We start from the raw sequence: 22,908 nt of genomic DNA on the forward strand, positions 1-22,908 counted from the left end.
TAAAATCAGTGTCGGATGAAGATTTTGATGGACCAAAATTGGGTAGAATATGTGAAAAGGAAGAACGACTTTGTGGGGTTAATCACAATCAAAATACACTGAACAAAGTGATTGAGGGCAATTCCTCCAAATGGAATATACCGTTATGAATTGACCAAAGTTATCATGAAATTCATTCGTGTAAAAATACCATTAAGAGTCGAAATTAGTGAAGCAAAAAAGGGGCAATAATGCAAACCCAGGAAAAAGTGCATAGACCTAAGTAAGAAGAACAATTCTGTGGGGTTTACTGTCTAAAAAATAGATTACACACCTGTAAATCACACAATCTTAAAGAAAAAAAAAAAGAAAAAAAAAAAGAAAAAAACAAAAGAAAAACCCTACAAATGAATAATGAATAAACAGTAATAATACAGAGTAGGACACTCTGTAGAGAGTATAAAAAAAATTGGACTATCAATTTGGTTTTTGTGGGTTTCTTGGGTTCCCATTATAATCACCCACACTCCTCATTCTTTCTGTCTTTTTCTTCCGCTTCTTCACTTCCACCACTACATCTCTCTCTCTCTCTCTTTGTGTTTTCTGCAATCTCATGAGCTTATCTCTCAAATCTTGAAGTGATTTCTGGGCCTTAAACCCTCTTGTGGATCAATCACTGTTCATTTTAATCCCAGTTTTCTCGCTTCTCATAAAAACCAAATCTTTTACTGCTTTCCCGGTATTTCAGCTCCTTCCATCTTCTTCCTCTTCTTCTCCAATTCGATTCCGAACCCATCACGGAGTCGAATTGAAGCTTTTCCATATAAACACTATTCACTGTATTCAGATTTAGTCAAAATGCAGACCATTTGTGGAGGGTGACCGCCATTAAAGCTCTGAATTTTTCTTTCACCTACTTGCGTTTTGGGGTTGGTGCAAAAGCCATTTTGGTCATTTAGTGTGATTGAATGATGGGATTCTTCGAGAGTGTTCGTTTCTCACGTGCTTTTTGGTGGTTGATTGTTGGTCTCAATTTGCGTTTCATTGTGGGGTTTTGAGGTGCATGGTGTTTTCTGGTGTTCTTGCCCCAAATTGCTGTAGAAACCCCTGAAAGATTCTGCATTGGAGCCGAGATCAGGTATTTAAGCTTCCATTGTTGAATTTGCTTTCTGGGTTTTTGTTTTTGGTGTTGTTACTGAGTAAAGGTTCTTGCTTTTTCTGTGTCTTTTGTGTTTTGGATGTGATTTTAGGTGGTTTGGTAATCAGGGTGCTTAGTTTTTGGATAGTTTGGAGAGGAAGGAGTGAGTGTTCTGGGTTTAAGTGTTGAATTTGATTCGTGCTGATTGTGTGTTTATGGAGCGGAATCATGGGTTTTGAGTCCTTTTGAGCAAGGAAGATTCCCAGTCTTAAAGTTCTTTGAGGTTTTGAGAGAGCTTGTATAACAAGGAACCCAAAAGGGAAAAGGAGAATCTTGATTTTGCAACGGCTGAAACCTTGAAAGCCGCTTTCTTTACACTCAGAAGACATAGACTCTAGCAAGTTCCCGTTGTTCCTATTTATTTGGAGATTCATAAGTTTGATGGCATTGCAGCTTAGTTTTTAGAAATCTATTGCACATTTCAGTTACCATATCTTTGGATCCAAGGTGTTGTTTATCCGGGTGTTCAGTTAGTTCTCTGGGAATTCGGGTTTTGCCTGGTTGGTTCGAGCAGCATTGTTGGGATTTTGGCATTCCGAAGCATCGATGGGGCTTCCTTTCCGAAGTCTCGCGATGCTAGTGGTTCTGATATGGTTATCACGGCTGGCTTATATCTCGGCACAGTTGGCTAGTGGCCCTCTCGATGTGCTTCTTCAAGATTATGCTTTCAGGGCCTTTGTTCATCCCAAGACTGGAGTTCCCTATGATGCACAGGTTCCTTCGAATTTGACTGGAATTCAGATTGCAGCTTTGAGGCTCAGGAGTGGAAGCTTGTACAGGAGAGGTGTAGTGTACAAAGAGTTTGAGTTCCCAAAGGGAGTCGATGAGACTCCATATGCGGAGAGGCTTGTCCTGGTGTACCAGAACTTAGGCAATTGGTCAATGGCGTATTATCCATTACCAGGACATTCTTACTTAGCTCCAGTGTTGGGTCTCCTTGCTTATGATGCTATTGATTTATCAGCAAAAAATTTACCATACTTGGATATCAAGGCAGGTGATAATCCCATAAAAATCAAATTTCAGGATGTGAAACCACACCCTGATGGCTCTGTGGTGAAGTGTGTTACTTTTAATTTGGATGGTACTATCGATTTCAGTGATGTCGGATCAGGCAATACATGTTCAGCAGTCCAACAGGGGCACTTCTCTATTGTGGTCGAGTTCGTTGCTCCTGCTCCATCACCGGTCACCTCTATTACTCCCCCGAGTCCTGCTCCTGGTGGTCGAGGAAAGAAGAAGAGTAATTCAAAAACATGGATAATTGTTGGGTCTGTGCTCGGTGGATTAGCATTGTTGGCGTTGTTGGCATTCCTGGTACTCTGGGTGCGCAAATGCAGGGAAAGAAAACATTTGGAAGAGATGGAGAAGGCTGCAGATTTAGGAGAAGCTTTGCATATGACAACAGTTGGAGATACAAAAGCACCTTCAGCGACGGTTACTCGAACACAACCTACAATTGAGCATGACTACGTGCCTTGACTTTGCCACCCCATCTGTACAAGCTTCATGCCCTTTCCAAAACTTCAATTCCTGTGGATCACACACCCTCCTTGCTGTTTCTGCCTAGATTCTTTTGTTTCACTGTGAGTACAATAGAATTTTTGTGTAAATCTGTTATCACTCACCAATAGTTTACTATGATTCATTGTGGTGTTAAGTTTAGCACAGAGATTCTATATTTGTGATAAAATTAGTTGTTTCGTTGACAAGAAATCATAAGCTTCATTTGGCCTTTTTTTTTTCATTGACTTCACCTTTTAGATATCATTGAACAATGATCGGAATCTGATCGTGTCGAGTTTGGCCTGGCTTCTTATTCTGATTATTAGCAACAACTTCACGAGTTTGATTCTGGGGTAATCATGGTTTGTGTGAACCCTTTTGTCAGCTAAACAACATAAGAACTCTTTTTCCTTCTTTCTGAATGTGGAAACAAAACTTAACAATCCATATCTTCTTGGCAGAGATTGTGAAATCAATCCCTTTCTGCTATCTTTACTAGTGAGTTTTCAGTTTTTTGACTAATTGGTGCTATCCATACCGCAAATGGGTGAGAGCTACTTTATGTGATGTGATTAATCACCATCTAAAGGACTAAAAGGAGTGTCCAAATTCAGTAGTTATATGGAACTGCTGTCAGCTGTGCTTGTCTTGCTCTCTACCTACCACGTTTATATTTTCATATTTTTATTCCGACGAGATAGAAACATATTAGTTTTGATTGAACAACAAAAATATAATATCGTGGACCTAAAAGCAAGGCAATATTGGAATTATATATTATGGTATTTTATTATTAGGTATCTCATAAAAAAAAATCAATTTTTACACACTTAATTAGAAAAAAAATCGGGCAAAAATTATAAATTAGGAATTAGTTACTTTTTAAAAACTCTTATACCGATTGCCCACCAATTTAACAATATTTACATGAGTGTCGCTGCCTATTTTATTTCTCCCTAAAAAAACAGAAGCAAAAAGCCAGATGCAGACAAAGCATCTCTGCCTTCGATCTATGCCTCGCCGAGCAAAGCGTGGAGGCGGAGAATATGAATTTGAGGCCGGAGAGGGACGACAAGGAGGTGGACTGTGAAGAAAAAGATGGCCGACGACGGAGGAGATCGAACTGCCTTACCTGCCGGAGCTCTAAAACCTCGATCTTTGATCCAACCCAAACTCTTGATATGCATCAGACCGATCTCGTCGCTATCAACATCTTATTCCCGGGATATTCTGATGAAGGCGACATCCCAGCTCCTCTGTAGTACTCCCTCCGTGCTCCGCCGATGCAGATCTGAAGCCAAGGTCGTCAGTCTAGCAACAGGCTCCGACCAGAGGAGGGCGAGGTCGTCGGCGGAGGGATGGGCGACGGTGATGGCGTCATAGAAGAAGAAGGCGGGGAGCTGAAGGCTGAGCTCGAGGCTGGCGGCGGAACAAGGGCTACTGCTGAAACAGAGTCGCTGAAAAAGCCTAGATCGGAGAAGATGTGATGATGATTATGATGACATGAGTGCCCAAAGCAATTCTCTGGGTGCCCTCCTTAAAAATTCAAATTCTAAACCCACGCCTCGGCATCCAGTACAACCACCGCCCCTCGCCGCCGAACTCAAACCCCTCGCCCCGAAGTTTTTCTCCTACCTCTTTGTTGTCAAGAATCACACCACATGTCACACTAGCTGTCACAAAACAATATTAGTATGACCGATAGTGTGACTGTCATATTTCACACTACATAGTCATATTGGTAATCACACTATAACTTCCAATGTAACTATTGGTGTGACTAGCTGTGTTACTATTGGTGTGACTAAATTCTAAATACTAAACTCTTGAGAAATCTTAAATTCTAAACGATAAATATTGTTATGCGCCGCTTCTTTTTTCATACGTTAGTGTGATTAACGGTGTGACCCCCTAATGTGGTTATTGTTATGCTTACCAGTGTGAAAACTGGTGTGACTCTTAGTATGGTGTGACAACGCCAATGTTGATATTTGGATTGTATGAGTTAATTTGAAAAGTTCAAGATCACATGACAATTACAGATGTTTGTTATTTATAGTTATTCTTCTTCTTGTTACAATATAGTCACACTACCAGATATAATGACAGTCACAAATGTAGTTATAGCAACAATGACAGTCACAAATGTAGTTATTGCAACAACCAGTGTGATTACAAGTGTGACTGGTTGTGTGACTTCAAGTGTGACACCTAATGTGATTGGTGGTGTGACATAAGTGTGATATGCAGTGGACAACATTATAACTACCAATGTGACTCCTAGTGTGACAGCCACACTACCAGACACAATGGTAGTCACATAAGTATTTGTAATGGCAGACACACTAATAGTTACAAGTGCAATCACACTAACAGTCACAATATCCATATTGTAACTATCAGTGTGACTAGTAGTGTGACACCTGATGTGATTATATTCGCTGGGTGCCGAGAGAAATTTGTAAATTTACGAAATTATGTTAAAACTCAAAGAAGATAAGTATGATTGTGCTCAGAATGAAACAATTATTTAGAATTATGGAGCCTTGGTTTTGCTGGAAAAACTTGGAGCACCGCCATGGACAATGACAACCCATTTTGAGGGTTTTTGTGCCTTATACAGTAGTCGATTCGGAGTGGGTACGATATCAAATGAAAGAGAGAAGATAGATCTTTCCAACGATACCAATCATGCTTAAATCTATTATCGGACGTTAAAGTTATGACAAGAATAAGAAGAATGAAAAAGAAAAAAAGTGAGAAATAACAAAACAGTCAGTAAAATATTTAAAAAATATTTTTTTAATTTTTTTTTTAAATTTGTTGATATTTTTATAATTTTTAATTCAATGTGATGATGATATTTTAATTACATTTTCTTCATTAATTTTTTATAATTTAATATTGAATTTGGTGGTAAACAATAATTTACTCTTTATTTTAATCGGACCCATTAAACAAAGAATCATAGTACCAGTAGAAGCTACACAGCTCACATTAGCTTTCCAGCACTACAGTTCATTCAGTGAAATCTATTGTCACCCATTTCTTATACAGATCACCCTCTTCTGGATCCATTTTCTGTTAAGGAGCAAAAGAATAAACTGCTACAGCTTCAGCATAAGACTTGGTTATAACTTATAACTGTCTAAATCTATTACGATTATGATTCTAGGGTCAAGCACTTGCACAGATCATCATCCTCTGGATGAATTTTTGATGCAAAGATAACTCGAACCATGAATTGCATCATTTGTCACAGGTCAGAACATAAATGCATTGCTAGAGGAAATGGCCGTGGTCCTTGAGGATCTGGTGAGATTATTAGGCTCTGTTCTCGATGAATGGACGTTGATGATAGACCTCTTCCAACTTGAGAGTTGAGACTGCCCTCTCACCTACTAGGGTTTCGGAACTGCCAAAACTCTATTGTTTTGTATGCTCCACCTGCATTGTGACAAATTAGACTCCTTTCAGTTAACCTCTAGCATCAGTTTTCTTAAATTTCGTTCAAGATCACTACGCCATCTTGAAACTTACATGACCAACTCAACTATGTTCATCGCCTACGGTATTCTTACGCGACGCACTATATCATTGTCACATAAGTTAAACTTGTCGTCGCGTAAAATGGTTTTAGGCGACGAAACCATTTTTTCGTCGTCTGTGATTAACTTAGGCGACCAATATATATATAGTCGCGTAAGAGGACCTAGGCGACGTCAATATGGTTTCGTCGCTTAATTCTTTTATCTACTTTAGAGACGGGTCTTTAAAGCAAAACTCAAACCAGATCTAAAAACCAGAACTGCAACTGTGATTTAGTGTTCACATGGAGAAATTTTCGATTTGGGAGTTGAAAGCTTGTTCTCCTCTCTTCTCTCATTGAATTGAGTAAGGTTAGTATGAAATCTATATCTGTCTCCATCCTTTTTACCATATTTGATGTTTATTAAAGGTTGGATTTTGTGTTTGGAAAATTTAAGTAAACTAGATGTTCATTGTAGAAAGCATTTTCTGATTTTGTATTAGCTTTAGTGTAAATAAGTCACTCATTGTGAAGTTCTTGGCCTGGTAAGTACTTGGACCTATTTTCCCTAATATGTGGTCTGAAACTTTGAGTTTCTTTGTGCTTGTTTGATATGGTAGCAGATCGATGATTATCAGTTAGCGGCTACAATATTGGTCAAATTTATTGTGGGACTTTAAGAAATAAACTAAAGGTGACCCAGGCTTGTAATCAGCCAATTGGGGTAAGAAATGCAGTACCTGGACTGCTGAGGTGACAAACAATGCAGTTCTTTATAGAAATGATCATAAAGGGGTATCTCATTTTAAGTCTTGTCGGTTATATGTTAGACCTTTTTGATCCATATAAAAAAAAATTAGTCTGAATTCAATTGATCTCGCTAGTCATCACATGTTTTATTAGTTATTTGAATTTTCAGTATTGCACTTCCATGAATTCCATGTTTATATGCAAGGATATTTTGTTGTGTTAAAATTAGTAGTTGGTTCATACATATATGTTGGATTTAGTGTTGGAAGTGGGTTTATAAATGATTACTCCAATTTTGGTGTTTTGAGTATGATTAATTTTGTCTATGATTATGAATTTAGTTAATTAGATTTAGTGTTGCATTTCTTAATTGTTTTTAGATTTAATTAGTGTTGATTTATGTGTGAATGTGAAAACCATTTGGTTTTCATGTGTTTTTGTTTCCAATTTTTATTATTGTATGTATTTATTAACTAGATGAATGTGTGTGAGAGTGCATCAACTCTCACAATAATTCACTGGTTTGCTTTTAGCTTAGAAATCTCGTTCGAGAATCACTTGTGCGACATTTGATTTTTGAATTGTCCCATTTTTTGACAGTTTGGGAGAATATGACTTTGTTGAGCAAGTATGCACTTCATGTGGTTTTGTTTTCGGTCTTGGGTATAGATTTCGGCAGGATTTCCGTATAATGTTCCATGAGTGCAAACTAGGTTTAGATTTTTGTGCACTTGGGGAACTGTAGGGATATGCTGCCGAAATTTTCCCAAAACCGAGAGTGAAACCGATGAATGCAAGAAGCTTAATAAAAGGAAGTGTTCTCCTGAATGGGATAGGACCCTAACCGAAGGCATAAGGTGAAGATGAACATGAATAAATATTTTGTGTATTGTATTGTTTTCTAACTTAGTGTGTTTTTATTATTTATGTTATGACAGGAAAAATGGACAAGAGTTGGATGCATTACTGCCGCAGTTACCCAAAGTGCATTGAGGGGATCCATAACTTTGTGAACTGGGTTAGGGATACTGCCAATGGGAAGATGTTCCATAGTTGCCCGTGCACCGTTTGTCATAACAATCGAGATCCAGTTGATATATTAACCATGTGTGCACACTTGTCTCATTTCGGTATGTCGCCTAATTATACAGTATGGGATAGACACGGTGAAGTATCAAATGAATCGAGAATTGATGAGCTTCGAAGACAAATCCTAGAGCAAAGGGCATCTTCTAGCAGTGGTGTCGGTTCGTCCATGAATCCCACTATCGACATTTTGCATGATGTTTTTCCTTATTATGCTGGATACGAGCCAGTTTTCGGTGATAACCCCAGTAATAATGGTGACCTTACTTTTGAGGATGTCGTAGATGATGATTACCAGAAGTATGACAGACTTTTACAAGAAGTACATACCCCGTTGTATCCTGTGAGTACTGAGACTGTTTTGGGTGCAGTTTTAGATGCAATGAAAATGAAAGTGGAAAATGGATAGAGGGTAGTATCACTAGTATGTGAACCAGGCTAGCACCTAATCATTTTTCCATAGCAGTGATAGCACTAAAAAGTTGGTCAGTGACATCTCGCACTCACCCCTACGTTAAGAACTTTCTTCCCGCAACAGTTCACCTAATCTCGTTTTGTATTATTTAGCATGTAGCCCTAGAGTCTCACAAGTATATTGCCTTTAGTGGTGGATCGCAAGAATACTTGTGTTCATACTCTCTCTCGTTAACACTAGTGCATACAATTCGAATGCTCATAGGTCAACTCACAAAATTGATTTTCTTGGGGGTCATTGCATCAGTCTTGGCATTGGTTAAGACTAGTTCTCAAGATATTCCCTACTTGGTTGGTTCTCTAGAAAATTCCTGCTTTTAAGCTTGCATCCCTGATCACTGCCTCCTTCGTTATTAATTTCACCCAGGAATAATACACTAACTCTAAGGTATTCTGCATAGGTATACACTAACTGTTAAGGTATACTGCATAGGTACACACGTATTTCATTACCTATGGCGAAAATAATGGATCTTCCAGGCACTCTTGAGTAAAAACTCAGTATGCTGGGTTGATTGTGAGTATCATAGATCATTGGAAACAAAGATGGATAGGCTGCTATAACCACTAGACAGCAAGTTGCAACAGAAGCACTTGTGAAAAATTAACTTGTAATCAGACACCAAAGAAACATGATCAAGTACCAGCGTTAACCTCCAGCAGATTGTTGGTATTAAAGAAAACAGAGTGGAGAATCCCACAAACAAAAGCTCGAATGAGTCAATTGCAGGCTTGATTGATCTTTTTGTGTTGGCTTAGGGTATATCGGTAGAGGGGACACAGGGTTAATCTTCAAACTTCAGCCACAGCACAATGCAACATGGCAACCCAGTTCTTGTTCAAAAATCTCCAAACTAATAGGGTAATAGCACAGGAGGACGACGATGTATGAGAGTAACATATCAGCGTTTCATAATCCCCGTTATTTTCGTTGTCCTAACACAATTGCTGCTGAAAATGAGACAACTTTACACAAATATCTCTTTGGGCAATTAAAAGACCGATTACACTAATAACTGGAGCGCTTCTCCTCAGTCCTCACACGCTACTGAATGTCCTTGTAAACTTGAATCTGATCAGCAGTTTGTCCTCCTCCCTTGTGCCTTTCAGCCTTGAGAGTCAAGGATTTGAGTCTGCCAGAGTGACCAAACTCCTAATCGGATTACCAAAGCTGAGCAAGAATTTGGAATCGGCCGAGAGAACCGGTAACCGATTAAAAAGGAAAGCTAAGAACATATAGAAAAGGAAAGTCATCTACTTAAAATCATGTACGTAACCGAGTCTAGTTGATTGATTTTGCACTTATACACAGGCCCCGACAAGTCAAACTACCCCTATCCACCATTAGTCCTCTTATATGGAGCAAAGTCTACCAGCAAGTACAATGGTATGCAAAAACATACTGATGTATCAATATGCCAAACAGCCAAAGAGAACATACTGAATGACTTTCTCCAATGCTCTATGCTAGTTAGCTTTGTATTATTCTGCTGGTATAGCAAACCTTTGACAAAAGGAATGAGGGATCCTTGTGTAAACGGTTTTGATTTTTAATAGATTAACCTTATGGGAAGCAATGAGACAAAAGAAGTATGTTACCAACACATGCTCTGCTATCAAATGAATAACTGCATAAGATCCCACCACCACACAGCTCAGTCAAAACAAACTCCTTCCAATTGTTGACATTAGAAAATAAAACACAGGAGTACAAAAGAGTTTCCAGGAACTGTAAACAGGTTGTGCAAATTCACATACAACGAATTATGTCATTGGAGTTGGTCGAGATTCCTTCACAGTGGACTGGTGACTTATTTCTTCTCAAGCATCCATTTCACAATCAATCCTGCAGTTTGAGCCACAAACCCTTAAGAGCCAAAACTACTAATACACCACATACATGTTCATCCGCATGAATGTGTGGAGTGGAGGGACTGTATGGAATTTAAACACCCTCAATTTCAAACTTAAGTGGCTCTTCCACTATAGGTAAAATATATATGATGTAAAAGCACTTCGTGTTCCCAAATTAAGGTCCAAATATCAGTACTTTACTGTGTAAATGACTTAAATTAATAAGATGAATTTATTCAAGAAAAAAGGTTAGGGCAGCTAAAGTGAAGAAAGCATGAAATGTTAGATAGACTAAAGAGCAAGTGATCCTCAACAGTAGAAATAACTGAGAAAATAACTTGGCATAGACAGAGAAATGAAAGCACAGGTCAGCCTTTGCAAGAAGAAGCAGCAGACATAAATGCAAAGTCGGATCAAATTAGCAAATGACAGATTTCTATCCCAAAAATCTCGTCATAATTCAAACATCAAGCATAAATTGAATCATTTAATGTCAAATTCCATGAATCAGCCCAGCTATATACAATGATACAGCTCAAGCAGGACTTAATAAATTCCTTTTAATTGATTCCCCACTCCATACTGTCCATAGTAGCTCCACTTCCCAATGCAGACGACATATAATCACATCCATCATACGTTTTGTCAAAACCTCATCATTATCTCTGTACCGTCAGTCTGGTTCATGGCTTTATAAGTTATCAACTCATTAAGGTGATGAAGATACATTGACTTAAGTAATAGTTAGCATCTCGCTTGAAAGACGTACCGTTACCTCAACAAGACGCCAACTATTAACTGTTTTAACCATAATACAGCAAACAAAAGCAATGACCTTGACTATTATTGTAAATCAAAGCAGATGAACAAAAGACCACAAATCATAAAAAGGGGAAGTTCATGAAAAATGGGTCGCATGTTAACGCTCTAACCACTATACAAATATGACTTCCATAATTCAATAGAAGAAATGATGCGAGACAAAAAATAGATTGGAACTTCTAAAGGGAAAAAGTTTCTTGGAAAAAAGAAAAAAAAAACTAAAGCATAGTACAGAGCTAAAGAGAGATGTGGAAAGATCATTCGACAGTCCGACTTCCGATTCAACTTCTAACATAAACTTTCTGAAATTCTTCCATACACAAGACATCAACAACCAAATTCCTTTCTCCTACCCATAACACTTATAATCTGTCACGTAGCGACAAAATTCCAGATAAGGTAACGTTAGAATTAGACCTAAGAACCAACCTTGTAAGCAATGCAGGTTTGATTAATTAGAATTAAAGTCCAACTTGTTGAAATCCACCAAATAGAGGTCCTACTAAATGTGATTCGTACAGAATCAGGATGAGATTAAGTATCCTTAAATTTAGGTGTAACTGAGCAAATGGAGTAGTTCACTTCCTTTAATAAAATTTCCTAGAATATACTAGAAAAAAAAAATTTGAAGCTCCATGACTGTTTCTCAATAACATAATTTGTTACGAGTTCTTGCAGTTCAACATACTAACTATGCCAAACAACCCTCGAGACACAGCTCCTAATCATATCACTCACAGTTGAAAACATATAGCAAACCGTTTTTATAACAGTCATTTGAAATCCATGAAAACCAACATTGCATTAGACAAGTCAGTCTATTGCAAGCAGTAGCAGCAGACCAAATTCCTAACCCCAAAACTCTCCTCGCAACTCGCAGACCAAACATAAATTGCATCATTTAAAGCCCCTTTTGCTAGAATCATTTCACGAATCAGCCCAATGTAATACCAAGCCTATAGCTCAAGCATGACTTAGTTACCAGTTTCGCATTCGGCTCAAAGATATATCATCACAAACAAAAGACTTGGCCAATCCAAACAGATAAACAACGATCAATCACACAATCAACATGAAGCAAAATACCGAAAGAGACGAACCTAATTAGAAGAAGGAAGAGTGGCTTTCTCGATGAGCTTCTTGTCCCTCCTCTCCATAGCCACATCCCACATGTCGTTCCCAATATGCTTCGGCTGCCACCCCACAATTCAAACACCAAAAAAAAAAAATCAAAACTTTCAATCAGATTCACATCAATTTCAATCCCAATTCCAAACCCAACACAAATTAACATACGATCGGAATTGGGAATTGCGATCTAGGGTTACATTACCCGGCCGTGTGCGGCTCTGTGAATGTAGTACTGAGCATTTCCCATCACGCAGAGCATTCCGGCGATGATTCCGAGCGGAAGCATCGCTTCCATCCATACCAGCGACATCTTCAACCTCCAAAGCTTCGACCTTTCTTTCTCTTCCTCAAGCTTCAGCTCAGTCACAGTCAGATATGAGAGAGAGGAGAAGACGACTACTTTTATTAGCCCAATCAATTAGGACAGATTGGGCCTGACCCGAGCCCAATAGATTATAACATTCCAAATACAAAGAATACAAATAGGTTCGAGTATGATTAAGCTGTATTGTTCTGTGATTACACTATGTTAGTTGGGGTGCTTTAACTAATCGCCATTATGATTATGAAAAATTGAGCATTACAATTCACAGCTCAACCACAAGTGGAATGATGGTAGGTGCATTTATATCACAACCTATATCCATCATTCATGAGCTTTTTTTTTTTTACATAGTAAGGAAGCCAAACAAGGAAAGTGAGAAAGAAATGGCAAGAACACCTAACACAAGGGGATGGGCAAAAGTGAAAAGGAACCTCGTTTTCTGATGAATAGGTTTGTGCCTCTAGTGAAAAAGAAGATTGATTTCGACCTTGTGGAAGAAGCACGTTAGCAAGTATGTTAAAATTTTCGACAATGATAGATTCTTACAATTATTTGAAACGTGTGAAAGCATTTTCATTATAATTATTAGATGTGAGTGAAAGTGGGAGTGTTATTGTATAGCAATCTTCCCTATGTGAAATGCATTTAGCTCGCTTCCTAACTCTATTCTAAAAACGAAACTCACTACCTAACTCTCTCTTGTAAGCATATATTTGGAATATTATTTAGTTTGTTAGGTATCAAAAGATTCGAAGAAAAAACTTGGTAAAAGAGTTTTGATACCGCTTAAAATGTGGTTGTTTGATAGTTATTTACGCGCGAAAATTTACAACTGTTAAAGCTTTTCTACATAGAAAATACATCGGTAACGATTTTTTAAATTATTTGACCAACCACTTCTTAATCTCTTGTAATTAGACTCGAAAGACAAAGTGGATAATAGAATTTTAATTCCACTCCAAAATATAGTTCGACGATTATTTTCGCGCGCGAATTTACATAACTCTCTCTATATAGAAAATACTCTGGTAATGATTTTTCAAATTTCTCAAGCCATTTACAAATATTACGAGACTCACCACATGAGATCGTTTTAAAACGGGTTTTCTATACCACGGTTGTACAATAGTCTCACCATGTACCTATCATAACACCCTTACACTGTCCTATACTCCTATCACAAACACCCTTGCAGATGAAAGGTACCAGTGAGATTTTCACAGTACAAACAAGTCAAAGGAAATGAGAAGGAAACTCACCAACCTAGGTTTTTGTACTGCAATGGGTGATTTCCAGTAAACACTCTACCCTCCACTGTGTCTATCAGAAGTAAAAACTGCACTGATTTAATTACAATGGTGGAGAAAACAGAGCATGAAAATCACACAGAGCAGTAAGTAACAGAGGTCATAAAAACGGCTGGTCAAGACTGAAGCGAGTGTTCAACTCCACAAAACAGGGGTGAAGTGTAGAAGAGAGAGCTCTAAACGACGTAGTTTAGGGTCTGAAACTTCGTCGCAGCCCAGCTAAGCTTGCGTTGGCAACATCATTGTCATTGGGCCCTGGAGAGCTGAATCTGGGACCTCTCTGCTTCTGTCTCTCAAAGGCTCGATTCTCTGCACGGCCAACACGTGTCCCCAAACCCTCTCTGCATATATGAACACGAACGTGTACTGATATTGAACCCAGCATTTCACCTCAACTCGCAGTAAAAACCTCTCACTCTCGTTCTGTGTGTGTCTCTGTCTGACTCTTTATTTTCATCTCAGTTTCATCGGTCACAGCCTTATGAAAAGTCTCCTCTGAATCTTTTACCACCTTAAAATTTTCTAGCTTCCTTGAAACCAAAAAGATCCCTTCTTTTATTTTTCCCCAGGCTCTGATTTTCCCAATTTACAAAAGGTAAGAGTCTCAGAGTGAATTTGAATTATTGGAAAAGAAAGAAGAAAAACAATTAAAGATTTTCTGTTTTTTCTAATATGCAAAAATCCAGAGTCCTGAGTGCGAGCAGCTGTCTCTACAAACCTTTTTCTGTTGTGGTTTTATTTTCTTCCAATTCTAATATAAATAGATGTGGTTTTTTGGCCTCTGCTATTTACACACAGCCCCTTTATTGATGGTGCTTTGTCTCCCCTTTTTCTTCTGCAACAACAACTAAAACCCTTTTCCTTCTTTCCATCTCATGTTCAAATTGCTCTGAGAAACACAGAAAGGGCTCTCTATGTCAGGGTTGTATAATCCCAACTTCTCTCCTGCTAGAGCTGCCTCTCCTCAGATTAGAGCCACTCCAGATGTTGACAGGTTGGTATATCACTCAAACTCTTATACTCCTACTATGTCTATGTCTCTGTCTTACCACAACCCTATTTTTAATCCCTCACAAATTGAAGTCCCAAGAACAAAGATACAGTCTTTGGTTTGATAGGTATGTGTTTTTTTTAAACCAAGTTGTGGTCTTTTATTGATCTGCTATGTGGGTTTTTGGTTTTGTAGTCAGTACTTGTCAGAGCTGTTGGCTGAGCATCAAAAGCTTGGACCTTTCATGCAAGTGCTTCCGACATGTAGCCGACTGTTGAATCAAGGTTTGCTTCTGCCTCTTTGTGTTTTGGATCTAGATTTTTGTGTGGAATAGAGGGTTTTATCCCCTTTTTGTCCCTGTGGCGGCGGTTTTGGTGTGATAAGAAATGTGCTTGGTTGAATAGACAGATCGGTGTGATTGATTTTGACTGTTTGGTACTTTGGTTGCTGGTGTACTCCATCTAAATGGGGTGTTGGTTAACTGATCGTGCATTTTTCCTTCATGTTTTAGTGTGAAGTAGTGTTTGTATCACTGGCTTTTGCATCTTTTAAACTTTTGTTCAGAGTTCATGTGTTAATACTCTGTATCCTTATAAAGAGGATATGAACTCTTTTGAGTGTGAGTGTTCCGATGGCTGTGATCGGTTGCTTTGAAGTGTACTTGCCTTGCAATTATTTTTTGTCTTTTTATTGACAGCAATCATGAATCGTTTTGCATAAAACATGAATTGATGAGATATATTGACCATCTAAAATGTTTTGAGTATGATCAGTGTGGATTGATGTGCCTGTACTGCAAATGCAATTTTATCTTGAAATGTCTGTCGATCACAAAATTTGATGAAATAGGAGTTTAAAGATGTATATTACTCGGTACAATGCTATGAAAGCAGAAGGCTGATCAGCTTGTATTCTCATTCTCTTTTAACTCTATGAAGTTTTCTACTGACTGACCCCTGATAATATTGCATCCACTATTGAGTTCTTGTGTGTTTTGCATTGCATATAGTAGCCTGGCAGATGTCCCATGCTTTCCTTCTGGTTTCCACTTTTAAATTTAAAATGGATTGCAAGTCATTAGTATTCTGTTTCAAATATTTGAAGTTCCCTTTAGTCTAGTGCTTTCCAGTAATGTGAGTACTTTCTCATATGAAATGCTTCATCATTTTTGCAGAGATTTTACGGGTTTCTGGAATGATGTCCAACCAAGGTTTTGGTGACTTTGACAGAATGCGACATAGAAGTCCTAGTCCAATGGCTTCTTCAAACCTTATATCAAGTGTTACTGGATCAGGATTGGGTGGTTGGAATGGAATTCCTCAAGAGGTGATTGTCCTTTTCATTTTTAAGTAGACATCTCTATAATTTTTCGATTCAATACTTTAGTTGTTGCTTCTGTAAGCTGGGATTTAATTATCTCTCACCTCCATGCTTCACTCAATTCATATTGGCTGAGAGATGTTGTATTTCATGCTCTCCTACAGTTGAGAGTTGATAACTTACCATGTTAACTTTACCATATAGCTATTAACTTATAAGTTCTTGCACTCATGACTTAGTAATAAAAGAAGCTAGGAATAGAGCTGTGACCCTCAGAACAATACTGCCCGTCTATTATGCGAAAAGCTCCTTCAGATTAGGATGCAGACTACCAGTTTCGGACTGACTTGAGTTTTGGTTTCTTTTTACTCATTCTATAGTCACGAGCCAATGTTCACTCCAATTTCTATAATGAATTTGACATGATGTGTGATATCACAAAACCATAAAGATTGATGGAGAGAAGGTCCAAACGAAGCTACATGTCGTTTTGCATTCAAAATTTTATCTTTTACTTGAAAAGGTAAAAATGTATACACATCTAGTGTTCCTTTTTTTTCCCTGCAATTAACGCATAAATTACAGATGAAAATGGATATGCATTTCTAAGAATTGAGATGGACTTTGAAGCACATATGATGTTTATAGAAGTAAGATAAGTTATTTATAAATTTCAGAGTGGGGATCCTAATGTGTTAAGACTGGTCGCTATGAACCATAATCTAAGCAAAATTAGCTAGATATTGTAACCCATGTCTCATTCTGTTCCCAAACCTAGCTGTTATTCCATATTTTTCTATTGCTTCTAATTTTAATGTTGCATATCTAAATTGGATTCCATTACATGGCAGAGATTAAGTGCACCTCATGGCATGACAATGGACTGGCAAGGTGCGCCTGCAAGCCCTAGTTCATACACAGTGAAGAGGATTTTACGCTTGGAAATTCCTGTGGACACTTACCCCAATGTGAGTCCTTTTTTCCATATTATGATTAATTTTTGAAGTTTACTTTGATCGGCTGCCCTGAGTCATATATTACTTATGTAACAATGACCGCAATATCATTTCTTTTGGGAGATTAGTTCAATTTTGTTGGGCGACTTCTTGGACCCAGAGGTAATTCTCTGAAACGGGTTGAAGCTACTACAGGCTGTCGCGTATACATTAGAGGCAAAGGGTCTATCAAGGATCCAGACAAGGTAAAAAAAAACACACTTGTCCATTCATTTAGACTGATGCTCTTAGATGTGCAAAAATTGCTGTTTTTAGGGCTGTTGTTTGATGCCAACGTTAGAATATAACTCATATTCTACTCATTTCTTAAGAAATCTGTTCATGAGATTCTTTGTTTTAACTTGGGTTCTCTTTTACATGCCTAACCATTTCATATTATTTCCAATACCAAGGAGGACAAGCTAAGGGGAAGACCAGGCTATGAACATCTGAGCGAACCACTCCACATCTTAATTGAAGCAGATTTACCTGCCAGTGTTGTTGACATTAGGCTCAGACAGGCCCAAGAAATTATTGAAGAACTGCTTAAACCTGTGGTACTTATCTCAAACTTATTTCTTCCCTCTTCCTACTTAAATATCATTTGTTAATTCAGAGAGTGGCTAGTCCTCACATGTCTTTCCTAAAAAAAATGTTTCTGTGCTCATTTATTTGTTGGGCACATCCAATCGGGTAAGCTGTATTATAGTTGCAATCTGCTAGATGAAATGGCTAGAAATGTTAGGGTCAGTTACATATCAATGATCAGTTGACCATTATGGTTGAGTTTAGTTGAGACAAGCTAAAATCTCCTTTTCCATGCGGGAAACTTGTTTTAGATGATTGCTTATTTATATATTTTACTTCAAGTTTTAACCCAGGTTCCTCAATTGATTTTTGTATATAAACTTTTAACTCGCAGGACGAATCTCAAGATTATATCAAGAGGCAGCAACTGCGGGAGTTAGCTTTGATAAATTCAAATTTTAGAGAAGAAAGTCCTGGGCCAAGTGGCAGTGTATCTCCTTTCAATTCAAGCGGAATGAAGCGTGCCAAAACAGGACGATGACTGCTCATGTTACTGCTTAATCTAAATGTTTGCTACTCAGTACTCGACTCCATGATCATGTTTGAGAATGCTTAGCAATACACATTTCCATCAGCATGGAAAGACAGGCTAAAAGTTCTTGCTGGTGAGCTTTCTGGTGGTTTTTGTTTGTTTTGTTTCTCTCTATTTGGAACTACAGACGGACAAAGACCCAAAAAAAAAAAACAAAAAAACCAAAAACCAAAAATGAAAGGAATTTATATAGTTGGCTCTGGGGCTTTAGGTTTGGTGAGGTCAGTTTTTCTTTGTAACCTAATACATTCATTGGATTTATTCTTGTGTTTAGTTACTTCTGAGAAGTGTGAAGATATATATTAATTGTGCAACCATTTAGAGCTTAAGACAGTGAATCGAGTTTTGTAGGTTTGTCGTATGGCATTTTTGTATGTCATGTAGACAGTCTGGATTCTTTACATTGTACAATGTCTCTATCTCAATTATTTAAATCGTCTCTGTTGGAGATCTGCAATGTTCTTGATTTGATATGAGACTAATCTAACAGTTGGCATGGTCTCGACGCAAGCGAGGCTGATTAGTTTAATTCTAATTGAGTTGAATTTGCATAATTGTATCCTTCTACTTATTATGAAGCGACAAAACCTTGTCAAAAGGTTTTCAAGTCCTTACGTCTAACCATCCTAATGATTCCATGCCAGTCCGCCAATGACAGTTTGGTTTAGATTCTGTGCAATCACATACTTTGCCTTTTGATCCCAAAACAAGAAAATAGGAACAATTCTTTCTTGGTGTTATTAGTTTTAAGTCTTCTGTATATGATGGGATTTTTGCTGTCTTCTGGTTTCACATGGTAGCATGGTTGGTAGGCATGGTCTGTTGTCTTGTTTCGAAAATGAAAAACATGGTCTGCAGTGGAATCAGGCGAAGATGTTAGACCAAATATATATAATGTTGTGGTTTGTCCATGTGAGCTCAGATCATCATGGATCCTTGTAACACTAAAAACAACAGGTTTGATGGAATCCAATGTTGCGATTTCTTCGGATATTATTCGAATCATATTGTTTTTGTCCACTAGGAAAGTATGTGGGGAATCAATATTATACCATGTAGACCAGACTGCAATTAGGGTTTGAGATAGATTAAGATGGTGCTGCCCCTTTAAAAAGTTCATGAGGTGCCGCTGCATTAGAGTACTCATCAATGGTAGTACCAAGGGAGCGGTGACAAACATATACAAGCTGGAGTGTTAAGCTGCAAGAACAGAGGTTGCTTCCGACAGTTCAGCTCCATCAGAAATCTTTCTTGAGCCTAAGAGTTTGGCTCCTAAACTCAAATAATAAATCAGCGGATTGAGGATTGAAAGGGAACTTCCACAATGAACGATCTGATTTACAGTGCAAAAGAAACTGTGGCACTGTTTGCCACAATGGGCAGTAAGGACTATGTTTTCAAAGAAGATTGGTGAGAAAAACATGGTTCAAGGAAACTGGTGCCCTTACTAAACTCACAGGACTGAAAATGTAGATGATCAGTTATGCAGGTCTTCCCTGTATGAAATACCACAGATATGATACAGTATACCGATTTCTAAACTTTATTTGATCAATGTATGGTCGGTGTTACGGCATCCTCTTCAAGCAAAATACCATCTGCAACCAGTGAGTCGGCCTGCTTGATTGCCATAGTCGGAGTTCTTAAGTGAAGTGGCCAACTTTAGTAATCCGAATCAGCGTTCGGACTTCATCCGGTAAGTTCCGTGCTCATTTCCCGATCCTCATTCCTCTTAAGTTCGTACCAAATGCGTCCTGGGGTGGTTTTGATATTGAGAATGGTTCTTGTGCAGGTGCAAGAAGCACACACTGCACGAAAAGTACTAGTAGTGTATTTATACGTGTTTTGTATGCTCCGGCAAACCGAATGCCTCAGTTGCCTTGCTAATGCTACCTGTTAACGTTGCATCATATACTCGAGCAAAAGAGATTTGAACTTATTATTCAGATGCATTATAAAATAATCCTGCACCAAATTACAAACGAATAAGCAGTGTCCAATTCAAACGATTCCTTACAGGGTTAGGAATCATCAGTGGAAACAAATGACGCACTCCGATCCCTCATTTAGATTGGTCAAGTCTCATGTAAAACTAAATTGATCTTTTAAAACTAAATATATCCAAACGCAATTTTATTTGGGAGATGATGTTGAAAGAAACAAAGTGACTTGAGAAAGGTATCCAACTGATGTCGATATAAGGCTTTATAAGTAGTGGAATTGTAGAAGAATGGGGTGAAAACGATTAAAAGCCGATCGATCAGTATTCGATCTAGAATTATTGATGAACAAAAGGTTGCAATTGCTGCCCTAGATTGCAAAATTGCACAAGGAAGGCAACACTCAGAGTTGTGGAGTTTGTTGGGCATTGAATGGGCGCGTCCTTGTTTATAATGATGATGTTCTTGTTGGCTTCTATATGGTGTGAATGAAAGGAATCGCTTGACCAACTCCAAAGCATTACCTTGATATCATTGCCAATGGTAGCCCATGAACATAGTGATATCTCAACCAAAAAGTTAGTATTCTGCTTATTCCCCCCAATGAGGCTCTAGATCAAAATTATCAAAAAGTCGAGAGTCGAGAGTCAAGAGTCAAGACGATCGTAAAAGGGTAAATTAGTATAAAAATGACTATGAGAGTAAGTTTCGAACAATATTAGTGCATTCTCTTATAGCGTAAATGAATTCAAGTATCTCGTTTTATAGTGCTCTAGAGTATTGAAGCTCAAAAGAGGCTGAAAAGCGTTGGTTTGAGACTCACTCGGAAGTCGGAATAATGACAAATCTAGTAACTCCGATCTTACCGATTGATTACTTTTCAAGAGATAAAAGCAAAAACAAATTACCATTGGGTGACGTACATGGTAAATTCCCAAATTCGGAAATGGGTTGGTGGTCACAGACAGACCCAATAAAACCCACGCCGTTCACTGCTGATGGGCCCAAAGCCCCCCCCCCCCCCCAACAACCTCTTCCGTGCACGTGGCAGTCACACAAACACAGTGCACCCTCAACACAATCCACCCCCGCGTCATTATAAAACTCCCCCCTCTCTCCAACTCTAGGTTTTCCGATATTTCCAGACACTAAACGACACTGAAAGCCGGCCTCCTCCTGGGTTTAACACCCTCCTCCTTCACTCTTCTTCTTTCATCCCCGATTCTCATTTCTAGGGTTTTCAGATCACAGCCCCAAAATGGCCGCCGCCGCCCAGCTCCGCCTCTCCTCTCTCCGCAAACCCCACTCCGCTCTTTCCGACCACCGCCGCGCCTCCATCAATCCCTCAATCTCCTTCCCCTATTCCAAAACCCTAAACCAACCTCTCTCCTTCGGCCCTAAAAACGGAAGACCCCATCTTTCGTTTTCCGGCGGAAACGGCGGCAATTTCTCCGGCCGCGGCGGCGGCGGAGGAGGTAGCGGGGACTGGAGCCAGGGAGATGAGAATGAAGAGTCGAAGCCGTCGGTGGTTGAGGGGTTCGGGTTGTTGGGTATGTTTCTGAACGGGTGGCGATCGAGAGTCGCCGCCGATCCGCAGTTTCCGTTCAAGGTTCTGATGGAGGAGGTCGTCGGAGTGAGCTCCTGCGTCCTCGGCGACATGGCTTCCCGCCCCAACTTCGGCCTCAACGAGCTTGATTTCGTGTTCTCAACTCTCGTCGTCGGCTGCATTCTCAACTTCACGTTGATGTATCTGCTGGCGCCGAGCTTGTCCGCCACCGCCGCAACCCTGCCTTCGATATTCGCCAGCTGTCCGGCGAGCCACATGTTCGAGCCGGGCTCTTTCGGGCTGATGAGTCGGCTGGGGACGTTTGTATACAAAGGGGCCGTGTTTGCAGGGGTTGGATTCGCTGCCGGGCTGGCGGGGACGGCGCTGTCGAACGGGCTGATCAAGCTGAGGAAGAAAATGGACCCGAATTTTGAGACCCCGAATAAGCCGCCACCGACATTGTTGAATGCGGTGACTTGGGCAATGCACATGGGTTTCAGTAGTAACTTGAGGTACCAGACGCTGAATGGGGTGGAGTATGTGCTCGGGAAGGGGCTGCCGCCGCTGGCGTTTAAGTCTTCGGTGGTGGTGCTGAGGTGTCTGAACAATGTGCTTGGCGGGGTGACATTCGTGCTTCTGGCGAGGTTGACAGGATCGCAGACGGCTGCCGAGAAGTGATGACTTTTGTGGCGTGTTGTTTTGTTTATAAACTTGATATCTAGTTTTGTAGTGACAATAATAAAGTTGTAGGTCTTCTTTCAAAGTTCATCAGGCAATGCTTGTTTTCTCTCCATGTTCTTCAAATTTTGAGATTTTCAGGTCTTGCATGAAACTTGTGATTGAAGCCTTTCAGGTGGATTCAATTATTTTCAGGTTCCTACCTACAGTCTTGTCAACCTGACAATCCTGGTTCCCCTAATTATTGGTCTGAACTAAGGGACATGGCTTCGTTGGTCCCCTTCAATTAGATTTGCTTGCTTGTTAAGTTTGTCGATTCTCACTGTGAAAGGGAAAGGGACAAAGGTTCAAAATCTA

The 22,908-nt window shown here is 39.2% G+C and overlaps 4 protein-coding genes across 4 annotated transcripts; 3 read left to right on the forward strand and 1 right to left on the reverse strand.

Moving 5' to 3' along the window:
* Positions 1-570: 570 nt before the first annotated feature.
* On the forward strand, positions 571-2,847 carry LOC126799050 (uncharacterized). Its single transcript, XM_050526165.1, has 2 exons — positions 571-1,117; positions 1,230-2,847. Exon 2 carries the CDS (start codon positions 1,724-1,726, stop codon positions 2,657-2,659), a length of 936 nt encoding a protein of 311 aa, XP_050382122.1. The 5' UTR covers positions 571-1,117; positions 1,230-1,723; the 3' UTR covers positions 2,660-2,847.
* Positions 2,848-10,117: 7,270 nt separating this feature from the next.
* On the reverse strand, positions 10,118-12,700 carry LOC126799299 (NADH dehydrogenase [ubiquinone] 1 alpha subcomplex subunit 1). The gene is made up of 3 exons (XM_050526472.1): positions 12,532-12,700; positions 12,299-12,391; positions 10,118-10,368 (listed from the first exon to the last, which is right to left on the reverse strand). Exons 1-2 carry the CDS (start codon positions 12,637-12,639, stop codon positions 12,299-12,301), a joined length of 201 nt encoding a protein of 66 aa, XP_050382429.1. The 5' UTR covers positions 12,640-12,700; the 3' UTR covers positions 10,118-10,368.
* Positions 12,701-14,761: 2,061 nt separating this feature from the next.
* On the forward strand, positions 14,762-18,826 carry LOC126797865 (KH domain-containing protein At3g08620). The gene is made up of 7 exons (XM_050524606.1): positions 14,762-14,955; positions 15,148-15,236; positions 16,127-16,278; positions 17,124-17,240; positions 17,357-17,473; positions 17,681-17,824; positions 18,190-18,826. The coding sequence occupies exons 1-7, from the start codon at positions 14,876-14,878 to the stop codon at positions 18,334-18,336; spliced, it is 846 nt and encodes a 281-aa protein (XP_050380563.1). The 5' UTR covers positions 14,762-14,875; the 3' UTR covers positions 18,337-18,826.
* A 2,631-nt stretch (positions 18,827-21,457) lies between these two features.
* On the forward strand, positions 21,458-22,664 carry LOC126798299 (protein RETICULATA-RELATED 3, chloroplastic). The gene has a single exon (XM_050525224.1). It carries the CDS (start codon positions 21,586-21,588, stop codon positions 22,549-22,551), a length of 966 nt encoding a protein of 321 aa, XP_050381181.1. The 5' UTR covers positions 21,458-21,585; the 3' UTR covers positions 22,552-22,664.
* The last annotated feature ends 244 nt before the right edge of the window (positions 22,665-22,908 follow it).

This window comes from Argentina anserina, chromosome 6 (assembly GCF_933775445.1).
Source record: "Argentina anserina chromosome 6, drPotAnse1.1, whole genome shotgun sequence".
Taxonomy (NCBI): domain Eukaryota; kingdom Viridiplantae; phylum Streptophyta; class Magnoliopsida; order Rosales; family Rosaceae; genus Argentina; species Argentina anserina.

Coding starts and splice junctions, on each gene's coding strand:
- LOC126799299 (XM_050526472.1), bottom strand. CDS start 12,639: ATGTCGCTGGTATGGATGGAAGCGATGCTTCCGCTCGGAATCATCGCC. Junction 12,392..12,531: donor ACAGAGCCGCACACGGCCGG/GTAATGTAACCC, acceptor GTGGGGTGGCAG/CCGAAGCATATTGGGAACGA.
- LOC126797865 (XM_050524606.1), top strand. CDS start 14,876: ATGTCAGGGTTGTATAATCCCAACTTCTCTCCTGCTAGAGCTGCCTCT. Junction 15,237..16,126: donor TAGCCGACTGTTGAATCAAG/GTTTGCTTCTGC, acceptor TCATTTTTGCAG/AGATTTTACGGGTTTCTGGA. Junction 17,241..17,356: donor CTGTGGACACTTACCCCAAT/GTGAGTCCTTTT, acceptor TTGGGAGATTAG/TTCAATTTTGTTGGGCGACT.
- LOC126798299 (XM_050525224.1), top strand. CDS start 21,586: ATGGCCGCCGCCGCCCAGCTCCGCCTCTCCTCTCTCCGCAAACCCCAC.
- LOC126799050 (XM_050526165.1), top strand. CDS start 1,724: ATGGGGCTTCCTTTCCGAAGTCTCGCGATGCTAGTGGTTCTGATATGG.